Source organism: Canis lupus, chromosome 23 (assembly GCF_011100685.1).
Source record: "Canis lupus familiaris isolate Mischka breed German Shepherd chromosome 23, alternate assembly UU_Cfam_GSD_1.0, whole genome shotgun sequence".
Taxonomy (NCBI): domain Eukaryota; kingdom Metazoa; phylum Chordata; class Mammalia; order Carnivora; family Canidae; genus Canis; species Canis lupus.
This window is the reverse complement of record NC_049244.1, coordinates 3,725,534-3,742,193: the sequence shown is the minus strand read 5'-3', so window position 1 is coordinate 3,742,193 and position 16,660 is coordinate 3,725,534. Positions and strand designations below refer to the sequence as shown.

The following is a 16,660-nucleotide window of genomic DNA, read 5'->3' as shown; positions in this document are numbered from 1 at the left end:
AGGTGGAGGAGCAGAAGGAGAGGGACAAGCATACTCCCTGCTGAATAGACAGCCTGATGCAGGACTTGATCCCAGGACCCTGAGATCATGACCTGAGTTGAAGTCATATGCTTACCCAACTGAGTCACCCAAGTACCCTGAAATGATACCAATTCTTTATGTCATCCAAAAGATAAAAGCAGAAGACTTCCTAACTCATTCTGTGAAGACAGCTTTATCTTCATACCAAAACCAGATAAAGACAATATAGAAAGGAAAAACTACAGAACAATATATCTTGTAAACATAGATGCAAAATCTTCAACAATATATTAGCAAACCAAATTTAACAATATATGAAAAGAATAATACACACAACCAAGTGGGATTTATTTCAGGTATGCAAGGATGCTTCATTCCAAAATTAATGTAATCCATCACATCAGTTGTTTAAAGAAGAAGAAATTATAGGGTCATCAGTAGATGCAGAAAAAGCATTTGACAAATTCTAATGTCCACCATAACAGAAACCTTCATCAAACCAAGAATAGAGGAGAACTTCTCAACTTGATCAAGAATATCTACAAAAAAATAGTCCACCTGGCTGGCTCAAGCATGAGACTCTTGATCTTGAATTCATGAGTTCAAGCCCCATGTTGGGCCTAGAGCTTACTTTAAAAAAATAGAAAATAAATATCTATAAAAACTCTTCAGCTAACACTATACTTAGTGATGAGAAACTCGATTCTTTTTTCCCAAGATCAGAAATAAGAATGACTACTCTTACCACTCCTATTCCTCATAGTACCAGAAGTCCTAGCTAATCCAATTAAATAAGAAAAGGAAAGCAAAGGTATACATTGGGAAGGAAGAAATAAAACTGGTTATGTTTGTAGATGAAATGATTGTTTCTGGAGAAAATAAAAAAAAAGTGACAAAATATTTCTGTATTGGGAACCCTGGGTGGCGCAGCGGTTTAGTGCCTGCCTTTGGCCCAGGGCGTGATCCTGGAGACCCGGGATCGAATCCCACATCAGGCTCCTGGTGCATGGAGCCTGCTTCTCCCTCTGCCTGTGTCTCTGCCTCTCTCTCTCTGTGTGTGACTATCACAAATAAATAAAATTTATTTAAAAAAAAAAAAAAAAAAAAATATTTCTGTATTTAACAAGTAATTACAGCAAGTTTGTAGAATATAAGGTTAATATGTAAAAAAGGTCCTTGCTTTCCTAAGTGCCATTAGTGAACAACTAGATATTGAAGTGAAAAGCAATTACCATTTACATTAGCATAAAAAGTGAAATACTTAGGTATAAATTTAGCATAATTTGTACAGGATCTATATGATGGAAACTCCTAAACTCCAATGAAAAAATCAAAATCTAAATAAATGGAGACATGCTATACATTACTGGATAGAAGGACTCAGTGTTGGGTATTATGCTGAGTGAAGTCAGTCAGAGAAGGACAGACATTATGTGGTCTCATTCATTTGGGGAATATAAAAAATAGTAAAAGGGAATAAAAGGGAAAGTAGAGAAAATGAGTGGGAAATATCAGTGAGGGTGACAGAACATGAGAGACACCTAACTCTGGGAAACATACAAGGGGCGGTGAAAGGGAGGTGGGCGGGGGGATGGGGTGACTGGGTGATGGGCCCTGAGGGGCACTTGATGGGATGAGCACTGGGTGTTATGCTATATGTTGACAAATTGAACTCCAATAAAAATATACAAAAAAAAAAAAAAAAAAGGACTCAGTGTCATTAAAATACTCATTTTTCCCAAGTTGATCTGTAGAATCAACACAATCCCAATCAAAATACCACCAAGTTATTTTGTGGATATCAAAAGCTCATTCTAAAGTCAGAAGACTCAGAAAAGCCAGTTCAGTACTAAAGATCAAAACTGGAGGAGTGACACTACTTACCTTAATGCCACAATAATCATGTCAATGTGTTGTTGGTGAAAGAAAAGACAAATAGAAAATAGTTAAACACCATAAAGATCCCAGAAATAGAACCACACAAAGTGAACTGATCTTTGACAAAGGAGCAGAAGCAATTTAAATTTTTATTTATTTATTTTAGAGAACGAGCAAGCATGTATGAGCAGCAAGCATACAGAGGGGCAGAGGGAGAGAGAATCTCAAGCAGACTCCCCCTGAGCATGGAACCTGACATGGGGCGTGATTCCATGACACTGAGACTATGACCTGGGCCGAATCAAGAGTCAGATGCTTAACTGAGCCACCGAGGCACCCCAGAAAAAAAAAGAAATTTAACGGAGAGAGTATCTTTTTCAACAAATGGTGTTGGAATAATTGGACATCTAATGCAAAAGCAGAATGTAAACACAGACCTTACACCTTTCACAAAAGTCAACTCAAAATGGATCATAGACTTGTATGGCAAATACAAAACTATAAAACTTCTGGAAAAAAAATAAAATAAAACTTCCGGAAGAAGCATAGGAGAAAATGAGAAAATGTAGGTAGCCTTGGGCTTGGCAATGAAGTTTTAGATACAATAAAGCATGACCCATCAAAGAGAAAATTGATAAGTTGGACTTTATTAAAATCAAAAACTTCTGTAAAAAAGACTGTTAAGGGAATGAAAAGACAAAACACAGACTTGGAGAAAATATTTGCCAAAGTCATATATATATATATGTTAAAAGACTGATGTTCAAAATACACAAGAAAACAAACCAATTTAAAAATGGGTAAAATATTTAGATACCTCACCAAAGAAGAAGTATTTATGTTCTTAAGGATTTGAAAACTAAGAAATGAGATATCACTGTACACCTATTTAGAATGGCTAAAATTTAAAAATCTAGCAATACCAAACATTGACAAGATTCAGAGCAACAGGAACTCTCATTCATTGCTGGTGGAGATTCAAAATGGTATAGGCACTTTGGAAGACAGTTTGGCGGCTTCTTACAAAGCTAAACACAAGGTTACATGATCTATCAATTCCACCCCTAGGTATTTTTCTAACTGAGTAGAAATGTATCCACACAAAAACTTGCAAACAAATGATTACAGCAGAATTATTCATAATCATCCAAAACTGAAAACAAGTAAGATAGCCTAAAGTAGATGAATGGATAAACTGGTACATCAGTTTCAATATTGTTCAGTATTATACAGGAATAAAAAATAGTGAGCTATCTTGCCACTAAAAGACATAGAAGAACCTTAAATGCATATTGCTAAGTGAAGGTACTAATCTGAACAGGCACATACTATATGATTCCAATTAGGACATGCTGAAAAAGGCAAAACTGTGGAAACATTAAAAAGACCAGTGGTTAACTGGGCTTCATCTGAAGGAGGGAAGGGATGAACAGGTGAGTCAGGTAATTTTTAGGCTGATGAACTATCCTATATAATGTAATGTTGGACACATGTCATCATCCATCTGTCAAAACCCATAGAATTAATTGTACAGTACAAAGAGTGAACTTTAACCTAAACAGCAGACTTTAGTTAATAATGTATCAGTATCAATTTTAACCAATGTGCCACACTAATGCAAAATGTTAATAATAGGGGAAACTATGTGTGTCAAGTTCAGGGGTAATATATGGGAATTCCATATGTTCTTACTTTTAATAAATTCTTAGGAGAGAAGTGAATGTTAGATGTTTAAGTCAAGCATGACAAAACAGACCTTTTACAGGGTATAACAAAAAATACCTTAAAGGTTGAAAAGGTAGGGGGAAAATCCCTATAGTGAATATCATGATTGTTGATTAAAAAGTGACAGCTTTCTCTCTGAAATAACAATGAGAAAAAGCTGTCTTTCATTATCATTAGTACACTAGAGAAGATCATAGCCACTTCAATAAGGCAAGAAAAAGAAATTAAAAGTATTGTAAAGGAAGAAAATCAAATGAATTGTTTCTGTATGTAGACAATCATTAGAATTGGGGCATCTGGGTGGCTCAGTTGGTTAATTGTCTGCCTTTGGCTCAAGTCATGATCCTAGGGTCCTGAGATCAAGCCTCATGTTGGGCTCCCTGCTCAGTGGAGAGCCTGATTCTCACTCTCCCTCTGTTCCTCCCCCTTGCTTATGCTTGTGCTCTCTTCCTTTCTCTCTCTCTCTCTTTCTCTCAAATAAAGTACTAAAAAAAAGAAAATCTTTAGGATTTAGTAATGAATTTGGAAAGGCTACTGGATATAAGCTAAATATGTGGAAATTAACTATGATGTATATTAACAATTAGAAAAAGATATTGAAGGGGTACCTGGCTGATTCAGTTGGTAGAGCATGTGACTCTTAATCTTGGGGTCATGAGCTCAAGCCCCACTTTGGGCATAGAGATTACTTAAAAAAAAAAAAAAAACAGAAAATGACATTTTAAAATTCCTTTTTAATAGTAACACTTTAAATAACTGTGGTTTGTGGAATCTAAAGATGAGCAGAGTAGCTATATGGAAAACTGCAAAAATTACTATGAGAAATTAAAGACATCCTAAGTAAATAATGGAATATATCATGTTTCTGGATTGGAAGACTATATTGTGAAGATTTCAATTCTCCCCGAAGTTTCTATAAATGCAGTGTAATCTCAGTAAAAATTTCATAAAGTTCTTGTGAAAATTGACATGCTGATTCTAAAATGTAAGTGGAAATTCTAAGAACCAAGAATAGCCAAGGTAATCTTGAAGAAGAACAAAATTGAAGGACTTATATTACCAGACATCAAGACTTATAAAGCTTCATAATTAAAACAGTCTCGTGGCATAAAGGTAGAAAACAGACCAGTAGACTAGAATACAAAGTCTAGAAGCACATCCACTCCAGTATACCCCTGTATATATTTCTTTATAACCAATTTGTACACTGCAGTGCTTTCCTAATGAAGGGTGAAGTTATCACATTTGAGGTAGGAAGCAATTTCCAAGAAAAGAAAGAAAGAAAAAAAAAAAAAAAAAAGAAGATGCTTTGGAAAGGCCAGGACTCTAACTCTTCTAGTTATCTCTGTTTCTATTGCCAGTGTCCCACGCTCTGTCACTTAAGGCATTTATTTTATCCACTGAAACATGATTCAGGAATTTGGCTTAGGATGCAGTTTGGCAGTTTGGAGTTCTATCATACCTATTTAACTTGTGCAAATACAACTACATATATCCATGGGGTGATAGGAAGAGGGAAAATAATGTAAACACCAAAGGCAATCTACTTTTTCATTCAGTAACCATAAAATTTGGTAGTAACCATGAAATGAAAAATGTAAACTTGTGTTCCAGCTGTTGGTTCTCATGTGTATCTGGATGTGTGAGCATTTTGCTTCAGTTAGTGTGATCCTTGCATTCAAAGATAGGTGATTTCCATACGGCATGCTCACTAAGCACAATTACTTCATCTGCTCTTCAGTTGAAGAAATAGCATTTAGTCCAATCCTGAGGGAAGAACATCTGTGTTAAACTTTCTGAGGCTGTATATGATAGTAGTCATAGGCTTGGGCTCTCAAGCCAGCCTACCTGGGCAAATCCCAGCTCTGCTCTTCCTATCTGTGTGGACTGGGCAAGTTACTTAATCTTTCTGTGCTCCATGTCATTCTCCAAAAAACAGAGATAATATTAGCATCTTATAACAGTGTTGAGATAATTAAATGACTAACAAACTGTGGCTAGCACATAGTAAATACATAATCAAAGTTAGCTATTCTTATCAATATCAGTGCAATTGTTCTTACTAAGAGGTGATAGAATGTGGTCTCCAAGGTAGTACAGTCTTAAGAGATTCTCAAGGAAAACTTACCTAACTCCTTTTTCACCTAGGTTTGTAGGTTTTAGAACCCAACCCTTGCATGAAATACTCTACCATATGCATTTCTCTATCTGGTCCTTGGTCTTTTAGAGAGCTAGTGATGAGTTGTGGCTCATTGTGGAATGGTCATATGGTATAGAACATGGATGTTAGGGAAGAAAGGCCTATGGGTGGGCAAGATGTATTTCCATAGAGGCAATGTAGGTGTTTGCAGACACCCTGAAATATGTTTAGCATATACTTTAGTGCATATTTTCAGCCACCAGCATTTTCCTATGCATAGTTCCACTGAGTCTTTTAAGATCAACGCAGCCCTTATGCTTCCATCGTTTGCTTTTCACCAGAAAATTATTGGAGCCTATATTATAGAGTGGTATCTGTAGCGTCCCTAGTCCTGTGGTGCTACTTGTGTATACATTATTGTAGGTTACAATGCTCTGGTGTTTTATGAATCTGTTATCCTTCCCTAAGCCCATGGATTTTTCAACTCACCACTGATTGTTACCTTTGAAGTACTTTGAAGAACTTTATAGGTAGCTGTTTGCTATCTTACCTTCTCCCCCTTCTACACACAGACACAAACTCTCATTTATCTCCCAGGACTATATGGATTCAGATCCTATATTGTCCCTCACCTTATCCTCACTCACCTTTTTTCTCACAGAAAAGCTGTTCTTTATTTGCAGCTATTACTACACAGCACTGAGACACATGGCAGCTATTTGCCACTGTGCTATCATCAGCAACTCATCTCCACTGCTGGTGTTGGGACCTCACTCAGACCCATGCTGACAGCTTCCTCTAGGAGCACTGCTGATGTCAACTAGGTTTTTGTTTACTTCTCTGCTTTTCTTTTTCCCCATCTTTCCCATCTTCTGTGGTTCTTGGCTTCAATTCAATTATAACTGGTCACTATAGAACTTACCAATGAATGGGCTCCATCTTTCTGCCCTGTGAACAAATACATCAAAACCAAATGGGTTTTATCATTGAGTCCTCCTTGGCTGTGTTACATGAGGCTCAGGCATCTGAGCCTGTTTGGTACATCTACTACCAGAAGAGGGGGTTTGTACTGTGTGTTAGGGACATGAGAATTAGAAGGATTTAGCTTTCCTGAGGCTTAGTGTGTAGGAGATCAGACAGTTGGTTTTTGAATAGGACAAGTTACGATCTGCTATCTCATGTCCAGGTCTTAGAACAAGGGACTTAAAAGTTTAATGGGTTTTGTTTTAAGGGGATTTTTGTAGTGTGTCTAAAACAGCTTTGGAATATGTGAATATTTAATATTTCACAGTAGTGATGTAAAAATTATAATGAGCTTGTATATTGCAAACTGAAGAATCTTGAAAAAATTTGTGATATATGCAGATGGCATATTAGATTTTATCTTTCAAGTTGTAAATATCCTAAAATGTTAATATCGTCTCATTTTTTTGTTTTTCCCCTTTCTTCCTAGAATATTTTCCTTCTTGGATATAGTAACTTTGTGCCGATGTGCACAGATTTCCAAGGTAGAGTATTAACCAGATTTTTGTCAATCAATATTGAGTTTTATTATAATGAGAATGAGTTTTAGTTCAAACAGGCAGTTACCTTTATTTTTTTAATTTAATTTTTTTAAGAGAGTGTGCACACACGCTTATGCATAAATGGGGGAGGGGCAGCAGGACACAAGGAGAGAGAGAGAATTTTAAGTAGACTCCATGTCTAGTGCAGAGCCAGTGCAGGGCTCAATCCCATGACCCCAAGATCATAATCTGAGCCAAAATCAAGAGTTGGATGCTTAACCGACTGAGCCACTGAAGTGCCACAAGCAGTGAACTTTAAATATCATCTTTTATATTTAACCTAACATGGAGTTACTATAATTCTATATTTGATAGTTCACTTAATGTATATCAAGAATAAAAGTTGGGAAATACAAAGGTTGAATCAGGAGTTCCATTAACAGTCTAACTTAGTGTGTCCGTTTCACCCCCACCTCTCCTCCTGTACCTCCCCACTCCAGGCCTGGAACATCTTAGCCCTGGATGGAAGCAACTGGCAAAGAATAGACCTTTTTAACTTTCAAACAGATGTAGAGGTAAGTTAGCTTTATTTTAGACAAAAGACTTTTTTAAAAAGATCAGTAAAATGGTCACTCTTTCTTGCCTTTTTCTTTTGCTGCATTTAGATTTAATATGAAGGTGTCAAGGTGTAATAGAGAAGAAAAAAACCTGGAAGGTATCTGTGTACATCAAGACCAAAATTCTGCTCGTATTTTGCTTTGGCTCCATATCAGTGACAGACTACTTTTCCTCCTTGTTCATGTTTATAGCCCTAGTATTACTGCTCAGCTTTTTATTGCCCCATACCTGCATCATTAGGTATGTTCAGTGCTTAAATCTTAGGAGACTCCTGACAAATATTTATTGATCTGAAAGATCCACTGAGAATTCTAATTCAGCATCAAGAATAGAGAAATGGCAGAAGTGTGGTCCAGGAGTAAAGCTGAAGATTTGAGATATCACTCCAGCTCAACCACCTAAGCCATATAATCTCTCAGTGCTTCAGTTTTATTATCTATAAAATAAAGAAGCAAAATAATCCTTAAAGCCTTTTATAATTCCAGGATTCTCATGTATTTATCTGGGAATATGTGAATATCTCCATGTAAGAGTGGTAGGCCTGACCAAGTGAGAAAAGTTTATTTTAAGACAACTTGTAGATTAAATACCAATTTATAACCAAAAAGAAAGAAGGAAGTAATCTTCATTGCACTTAATAATTATCTAGATACTGTTTTAGGGGTGTGGAGGTTCTGAAGTTTATCAACCCAATATTAGGAAAACCTTACTCATTTCTAATTTAGCCAACTCAGTTACAGTCATGGAGCTGTATTTTAATTCAGTTTCTCACATAGCATTTTCATCATGTGTTTTTGCTGAAATGTATGTTTTGTGTCTTTTTTTAATGGATCAAGAAATCATCATGCTTAACATTGAGATGAGCCCAAACAGTTCCCTGCAAGTTACTTCACCTGGTGTTACCTAGGAGAACTAAGGGTCCATTGTGGAGGCCCTTCCGTCCTTCTATGGGTTACTAGCTGGAGAGTCTCTGATCAGTCTCACGGCAGTGGAGCAGAGCAGCTGCAGCAGTGGGGTAGAGCACAAGTTTTCACTCTGGGACTCCTCCTGTGCTGTGGTGCTCTGAGTTTGGAAGGGTCACCCCCAGCCTGGGAAGATACTCTCAGTTCCTGTTTTGGACTATGGTCCCTGGATTAGGAGTTCTTTGATGTTCTATCCAGGCTTACTAGCAATGATTGCAACAAGGTCCTACTGAAACATGCTGATGTGTGACTCCTCTTCATAGAGCTTTGCTCATTGTGTTTACTTAGTGATGTTGACAAGCACATTAAATTCCAAAAATTGTAGTCATTTCTGCTCACCAAAGGAGAGTCATTGTTTTTTTAAAATTTTTGCAAATTATCTTTTCTCTTTTGTGGTTCTTACTGTCCCCTCAGTTTTCTTTCATGATTTTTCCAAACTGTACAATTTTTTGGAAGGCATATCGAAACTTTCCAATTCAGATTTTAAAGAATACTAGTTCAAGTAAACAGCACAACCTTGTACGGAATCTCAGCTGACAGCAGACAGTGTAGAAATACTTAAGAGCACTTCCACTAAAGGAGACACTAGTGTACAGGTCACCAGTTGTGTAAAGAATTACATGTGAGAACTTAAAATAGCTGGCACCATGTTAGTCTAGTCTAGTCTAAGACTAGTTAGTTGCCCTTTTGGGCTGACTACTTGAATCCAGATTGGATTATGAACCAAGTGTTGGAACCCCTATATTCTCTAAATAGGACCCATTGGATAGTCACCTATGGAATAATTTGAGCATCTCAAATTATTTCTTCAGGATGAAAATGATGATTTATGGATATGCTGAGAGAAGAGAGAATATACCAAGGTTCAGGATTAATATACTAACAGTATTTACTACGTGCCTAGCACTGTTTAAGCAACTTATATATAATCAATTAATCTTCTCAAAAACACCATATTGAAGAAACTGTGGCATAAAAAATTTGAATAGCTTACCCAAGGTCATTCATCTAATAAGAGGAGACAGTTGGTACCCTGAATAAAATGGGTTATGTGACTGTTTCAGAGAAAAGGTAGAATAAAGCATCCAGATGACAAGTGTGCATTTTGCTTTTCCTTGAGAATGATTCTTCCCAGGGTATTATTTCCCTGATGTTTAAGCATTTACCAGGCCTTTAAAAGTTGGACGTTTTTTGTGTCTTTATGGTTACTAAAGATCCCACCCAGCCAAAAATTAGAAATAACCAAGTAACATATTAATCTAAAAGTTTTAACTCCAAAAGTCCCTCCATTTAGGCCTTATTTTTTTCTAAAGCCCTTTATTTCCAAATCCCCATCTACAACATATTATCTAAATGGATAATTGACTTAAACTTTGCATTTGGAGATGGTTTGCCCGTTTTTCCTCTTAGCTGGAAACAGTGGAGCAGAAAATACTGAATGTAATTTTTTTAAATCTCAGTACAAAAACTTTTACTCCAAAGAAAGAATAGAAAGCTTATATAAATGTGACTGACTTGAAATGGAGAAAAATATGTTGTGTCCTCCATTTGTAGACATTGCTATGGAGACCTTTTTGTTGTTTTATTCTGTACTTAAATATTTATCTTGGACTTCCAAGTCATAGTCTTTTTTTCTCCCTAATGACAAAAATGTCTTAACTTAGTAATACTCAAGAAAGCACAAATAAAGCTGCTATCAATATCAGAGTGTAGATTTTCATCTTAAGATGTTAGCCAGGTAATGATATGTGTGAGCCCTGTTCCTGTGATCCTGTGGTTTGATGTGTCCTACTGTATTTTTAGTGCTTGCAGTTCAGTGCCAAGATTGCTGTTTTATAAAGTGGGGATAATAGTGTTTTTTTAAAGACCAGCATGGCCCTTTTTCATATTTCCTCCCTTGTGGAGATAGTAGTTGTGCAGCCTTTGAATCAAATAAACCTGTTAGAACCTTAACTCTACTACTTACTAAGTGTAACCTTGGCAATTTAACCATTTAATTTCTTTATTTGCAAAATGAAGGTATGGATCCAGTCTGTATTAGTCAGGATTCTCCAGAGAAACAATAGGGTATGTATATATACAAATACGTAGATTAATTATAAGGAATTGGGTCATGTGATTGTGGAGGCCAAGAAGTCCCAAGATATGCATTCAGGAAGAGGAGACCCAGGAGAGCTGATGTGTAGCTCCAATCTGACCTGTGAACCAGCCAATGGGGTAAATTCCAATCTGAAAGTTAATAGGTTCCAGACCTAAGAAGAGCTGATGTTTCGGTCCCAGTCCAGAGACCAGAAAAGACCAGTGTCTCAGCTCAAGCAGTCAAGTAGGGGGGAGTTCCCTCTTACTCAACTTTTTTTACTCTATTAAGTCTTTAATTGATTGGATGAGTCCCACCCACACTAGGGAGGGCAATCTAGTTTATCCTGTCTACTGATTCAAATGCTAATCTTATCCAGAAATACTCTCACAGATTCAAAAGTTTGTGAACCCTGTGGCCCAGTCAAATTGACACATAAGATTAATGATCAAAAGTTCATGTCAATTTAGCACCCATACATATTTAATCTCAAATAAAGACAATAACAAGATCATAATTCGACCTAATGTGATACAAGTATCCAATATACAACCACACACACAAAAAGAAGAGCTAAAGTCCTTGAGTGATGTTCAGAAGGTGTTAAAAATCGTGCCTGAAAAAGTGAAAGTACTTAATCAATGTTCATTTTTTTCCTTTAATGTATTTGCCAGTATCCAGCCAACGTTCCTATTTCAAAGCAAATGTGTTTAAGTAGGGGATTGCTAAGGAGGTTGAGGAGGAGCGTTTATGACACATTTTCAAACTTTTAGAGTGGTAATGTTTAGCTAAAAGGGAGTTTCTTTTCTTTCTTTTTTTGAGCAATATTGTTTTAGATTGCTGCTACAGCCAGTGTTCCCACAGCTGACCTCAGAAAACCTTGTAATTGGTGAAGTAGCTCTGAGCCCTGGGTAGAAGAGGCCTAACTCCAGGATTGAAACTTCCAAATTATAGTGCACTAGAGTTTTTTTAATACCTAATGCCTAAATAGAAAACATTTTTCGGTGCTTGCAGCTCTTTTATATACTAGGAACAGAGTGGGATATTGGAAGAATGTTCCAAAATAGCTTCTTTTAACCTGGAAAAATATATTCAGTTTCTAAATTTCAGGTTAGTATGCTGTTAGATAAGCAGCATGGAAAATAAGATTTTTTCCTAACTTTTTTAATTTAAGGGTCGAGTGGTGGAAAATATCTCAAAGCGATGTGGTGGATTCCTGAGGAAGCTCAGCTTGCGAGGCTGCATTGGTGTTGGAGATTCCTCCTTGAAGTAAGTTGAATCCACAGTGACTCACTTTGTCATAGCAGCTTTGTAGCTGACTTGTCATCAGCAAAAATAAACCAAGATATTACGTGCTTTTCTTCTGTTAAATTCTCTCTATTGTAATTTACATAGAGAAGTGACAGAACCATGACTTGGGAGTCAGTAGGCCTGGGTTAGGGATACAACTTTAGGACAAATTATTTCACCTCTCCACTTCTACAAAGTGAAGGTAGCTATAGTTCCTGCATGAAACAACACATATGAAGTGCCTGGTGCATAATAATGGTTTACTCCTCTGTTTCCTTCTCCACTTTTCTGATCTTCCTAGTTTCGTTCTCATAAGAGTGACTGTCTTTTTATATATTATATGACTTAACAAAATAATTCTTCCAAAAACTTCCTTAGCACACCTGGAATTTTGCTTACTCATACTGGTATGAAATTATCCACTTGTATCCTATCCAAACAAATGCTTGCCCACCTCTTCTTACTGGATAGCCATTATTTATTGGAAATGTTATTAATACACTGCTAAGGATATGTGCTTTTCTAGAGACAAGACATAATTAAAACCTTTATATTCTCATCCTTGTGGCCTCTACTATTTCTTGAGGTTGTCTAAATTAGAACACACAGTGCCCCCCTAGAACCCTGGGACAGACTTTGTCTCTTGCAGACCTAAGCATCGCCACTGTGTATATCAATTGCAACTGCCAGTAGAAATGTGCAATACATAGTGATTACAGATAGTGGAATTTGTAATTGAAACATCTGCTATACCATTGCCAAGAAAATGATTCATAACATATTTTAAGGATCAAAACACTCCTTATAAATGTTATGGAACAAAGTTTTTTTTTTTTTAATCAAGAAATTCAGATCATCAGACTAAATTTTATGCTACTTCAAAAGCTTTGTAAACTGATGGAATAGATTGATTCTATTTTAATACAAAGCTTAAATATATCAAATAGATCCTAAGATAACTTATAAAAGAGAACATAAGTTTAATAGTGGTTCCGTTAAAAAAATAGTGGTTCCATTAAAAACTAAAAAACTAAAATGTGAAGATATGGATTGTCAATGAGGAATATCAAAGAAATATATTCTTATCTTGGCAATTAGAATAAAGCCATATGTACTAGCAAAACTATCCTGAGGCTAAGAATGTTAGTGGTTTACTGTAATTTTTATAGTAGAAATCTATGTTAATATCTTACACACTTTTTTTAGAGAGAGAGAGAACGCATGCATGTGAGAAAGCAGGGGAGGAGCGGGGAGGAGCGGGGAGGAGGGAGAGAAAGAGAGAATCTTCAGCAGGCTCCACCCTCAGCAGTGTGGAGTCTGATGTGGGGCTCAGTCTCAGAACCCTGAAATCATGACCTGAGCCAAAATCAGAAGACCTACACTAAACGACTGAGCCACCCAGGTGCCTTATTATCTTATACATTTTTAATATGTGAGATCAGATTACTGTGAGAAATAATGATAAGCATAATTCTAGTATATGACTCAGAAGGAATTTCGTTATCCTTCCAGTTGTTTATTGTAATCACCTAAAGCCAGCCTCTACTCTGCCCCACTTGTATATTGTTGTTTTGGTTGGAGGGAGGCTATTCATTTGCAAATATTTATTGAGTACACCAGGTACTGATCTAGGGAATGGAGATACAGTAGTAATCAAAATAGATTAAAATCCCAGTACTAGGGGCACCTGGGTGGTGCAGTGGTTGAGCGGCTGCCTTTGGCTCAGGTCATGATCCCAGGGACCTGAGATCGAGTTCCCCATCAGGTTCTCTGTAGGGAGCCTACTTCCCCCTCCGCCTATGTCTCTGCCTCTCTTTGTGTGTCTCTCATGAATAAAGAAATAAAATCTTTTTTTTAAATTTTTTATTTATTTATGATAGTCACACAGAGAGAGAGAGAGGCAGAGACATAGGCAGAGGGAGAAGCAGGCTCCATGGATCGAGAGCCCAACGTGGGATTCGATCCCGGGTCTCCAGGATCGTGCCCTGGGCCAAAGGCAGGTGCTAAACCGCTGCGCCACCCAGGGATCCCCAAGAAATAAAATCTTAAAAAAAAAAAAAAATCCCAGTACTAATGGATCTTATATGTATCTTCTCTGTAACTCTTGCTGTATCATTATATATGAAGTCCTATGGATTGTTAACAGCTTTATTGAGATCTAATTGAGATACAATAAACTATGCATTTAAAGTGTACAATCTGATAATCAAGATAATGAACTTAGACCTGTAAAAGCTTCCTCATGTGCCTTTATAATCCCTTCTTCCTACCCTGTCCCTGCCCCATTGCTAGGCAACCATTGATCTCCTTCTGTCATTATTGGTTAGTTTAAATTTTTAAAAACCTATATATAATTATACACACACACATACACACACACACACACACACTGTACTCCTTTTTGCCTGGCCTCTTTCACTTTGTATAATTGTTTTGAGATCCATCCATGTTGTTGTGTGTATCAATAGTTCGTTCTTTTTTTTTCTTAAGATTTTATTTATGCATGAGAGACAGAGAGAGAGAGAGAGAGACAGAGCGAGAAGCAGGCTCCATGCCAGAGCCCGATGTGGGACTCGATCTCGGGACTCTGGGACCATGACCTGAACCAAAGGCAGACAGACGCTCAACCACTGAGCTACTGAGGCGTCCCCTAGTTCATTTTTTTTTATTGCTGAATCCATTTTATGGTTATACTACAAAATTATTCATTTCTCCTTTGGATTCTTGCCAGTTTGCAGCCACTAAATATAAAAGTGCTATGAACATTTGTGTACAAGATTTTGTATGTCATACGTTTTCATTTCTCTTGGGCAAATACCTAGGAGTGGAAAGACTAGGGATCCCTGGGTGGCGCAGAGGTTTAGCGCCTGCCTTTGGCCCAGGGCGTGATCCTTGAGATCCGGGATCGAATCCCATGTCGGGCTCCCGGTGCATGGAGCCTGCTTCTCCCTCTGCCTGTGTCTCTGCCTCTCTCTCTCTCTCTCTCTCTCTCTGTGACTATCATAAATAAATAAAAAATTTAAAAAAAAAGGAGTGGAATGACTAGGTGTATGTTTAATTTTTAAAATTTTTCAAGCTTTTACCAAAAAGGATTGTATCACTATATATTCCCACCAGAAGTTTATGGTACTTCTAGTTCTTCCACATCCTTGTCAACACTTGGTAGGTCAGTCTTTTTTATTTTAGCTTTTCTAATAGATACGTGTAGTAGTATCTCATTGGGGTTTTAATTTGTGTTTCTAATGATTAATGCTGTTGAGTATCTTTTTATGTACTTTCGCTATCCACATCTTTTCTTTGCTGAAATGTCTGTTCAATTGTGGGGGAGTTGCCTGTTTTTTTATTAGATTGGTTTTTATCTTACCATTGAATTTTGAGAGTGAGATTCTGCATACGGGTCCTTAATCAGACTTATGTTTTGTAAATGTTTTCTTGCAGTCTGTGGCTCATCCTTTTATTCTCTTAACTGTCTTTTGAAGAGAAGTTTTTCATTTTAATGAAGTGCTTTTAGTGATGTGTAAGATCATGCTTTTGGTGATGTGTGAGATCTTTGACTAACATATAGAGTCATAATGATTTTCTCCTGTGTTTCTAGAAGTTTTGTAGTTTAGATTTATGATCCATTTTGAGTTGATTTTTATATATGGTATGAGGTATAGATTGAAATTCATTTTTTGCATATGATGTATGATTGTTCTAGCACTGTATGTTGAAATAACCACTCTTTCTCCACTGAATTGCTTTTGCGTCTTTGATGAAAATCAGTTGTCCAAATAATTGTGGAACTGTTTTTGTACTCTCTATATTTTTCATTGCTCTATTTGTCTGTCTTTATACCTAACCACATTGTCTTGATTAAGTGCAGCTTTATAAGTTTTGAAATCAATTAGTATAAGTCCTCCAACTTCATTCTTCTTTCCAAAGTTGTTATGGCTATTCTAGATCCATTGCATTTCTTTTTTTTTTAATTTTTAAAAGATTTTATTTATTTATTTAACAGAGCAAGAGAGCACAGTAGGGGGAGCAGCAGAGGGAGAGGGAGAAGCAGGCTTCCCGCTGAGCAGGGAGCCCTCATGCAGGGCTCGATCTCAGAATCCTGGGATTGTGACCTGAGCTGAAGGCAGAAGCTTTAACCAGTTGAGCCACCCAGGCACCCCAGGCATTTTCAGATAAATTATAGAATCAGCTTGTCAATTTCTACAAAAATCTTGCTAGGATCTTGATTTAGGATGATATTGAATCCATAGATCAATTTAGGGAGAATTGACAACAATATCAAGTCTTCCAACTCATGAACATAGTATATCTCTCCATATATTTTGATGTGTTAAAATTTCTCTCAGTATATTTTACAATTATTAGTAGTATAATTGTACACCTCTTTTGTCATATTTATCCCTAAATGTTATGAAATGTTATTATAAGTGATATTTTATATTTCAAT

The 16,660-nt window shown here is 36.7% G+C and overlaps 1 protein-coding gene across 7 annotated transcripts in view; it reads left to right on the top strand.

The window, feature by feature from the left end:
• Positions 1-16,660, top strand: part of FBXL2 (F-box and leucine rich repeat protein 2) — a 109,571-nt gene that overhangs the window by 60,196 nt on the left and 32,715 nt on the right. For 2 of the 7 annotated variants that reach the window (XM_038570319.1, XM_038570315.1), the window contains 4 exons: positions 7,218-7,272; positions 7,770-7,844; positions 10,869-10,916; positions 12,101-12,195. In XM_038570319.1, the coding sequence (XP_038426247.1) occupies positions 7,218-7,272; positions 7,770-7,844; positions 10,869-10,916; positions 12,101-12,195 (273 nt within the window). Of the gene's footprint in view, positions 1-7,217; positions 7,273-7,769; positions 7,845-10,868; positions 10,917-12,100; positions 12,196-16,660 lie in introns of those variants that run through there. The other 5 variants (XM_038570320.1, XM_038570316.1, XM_038570317.1 and 2 more) reach the window with 4 other exon arrangements.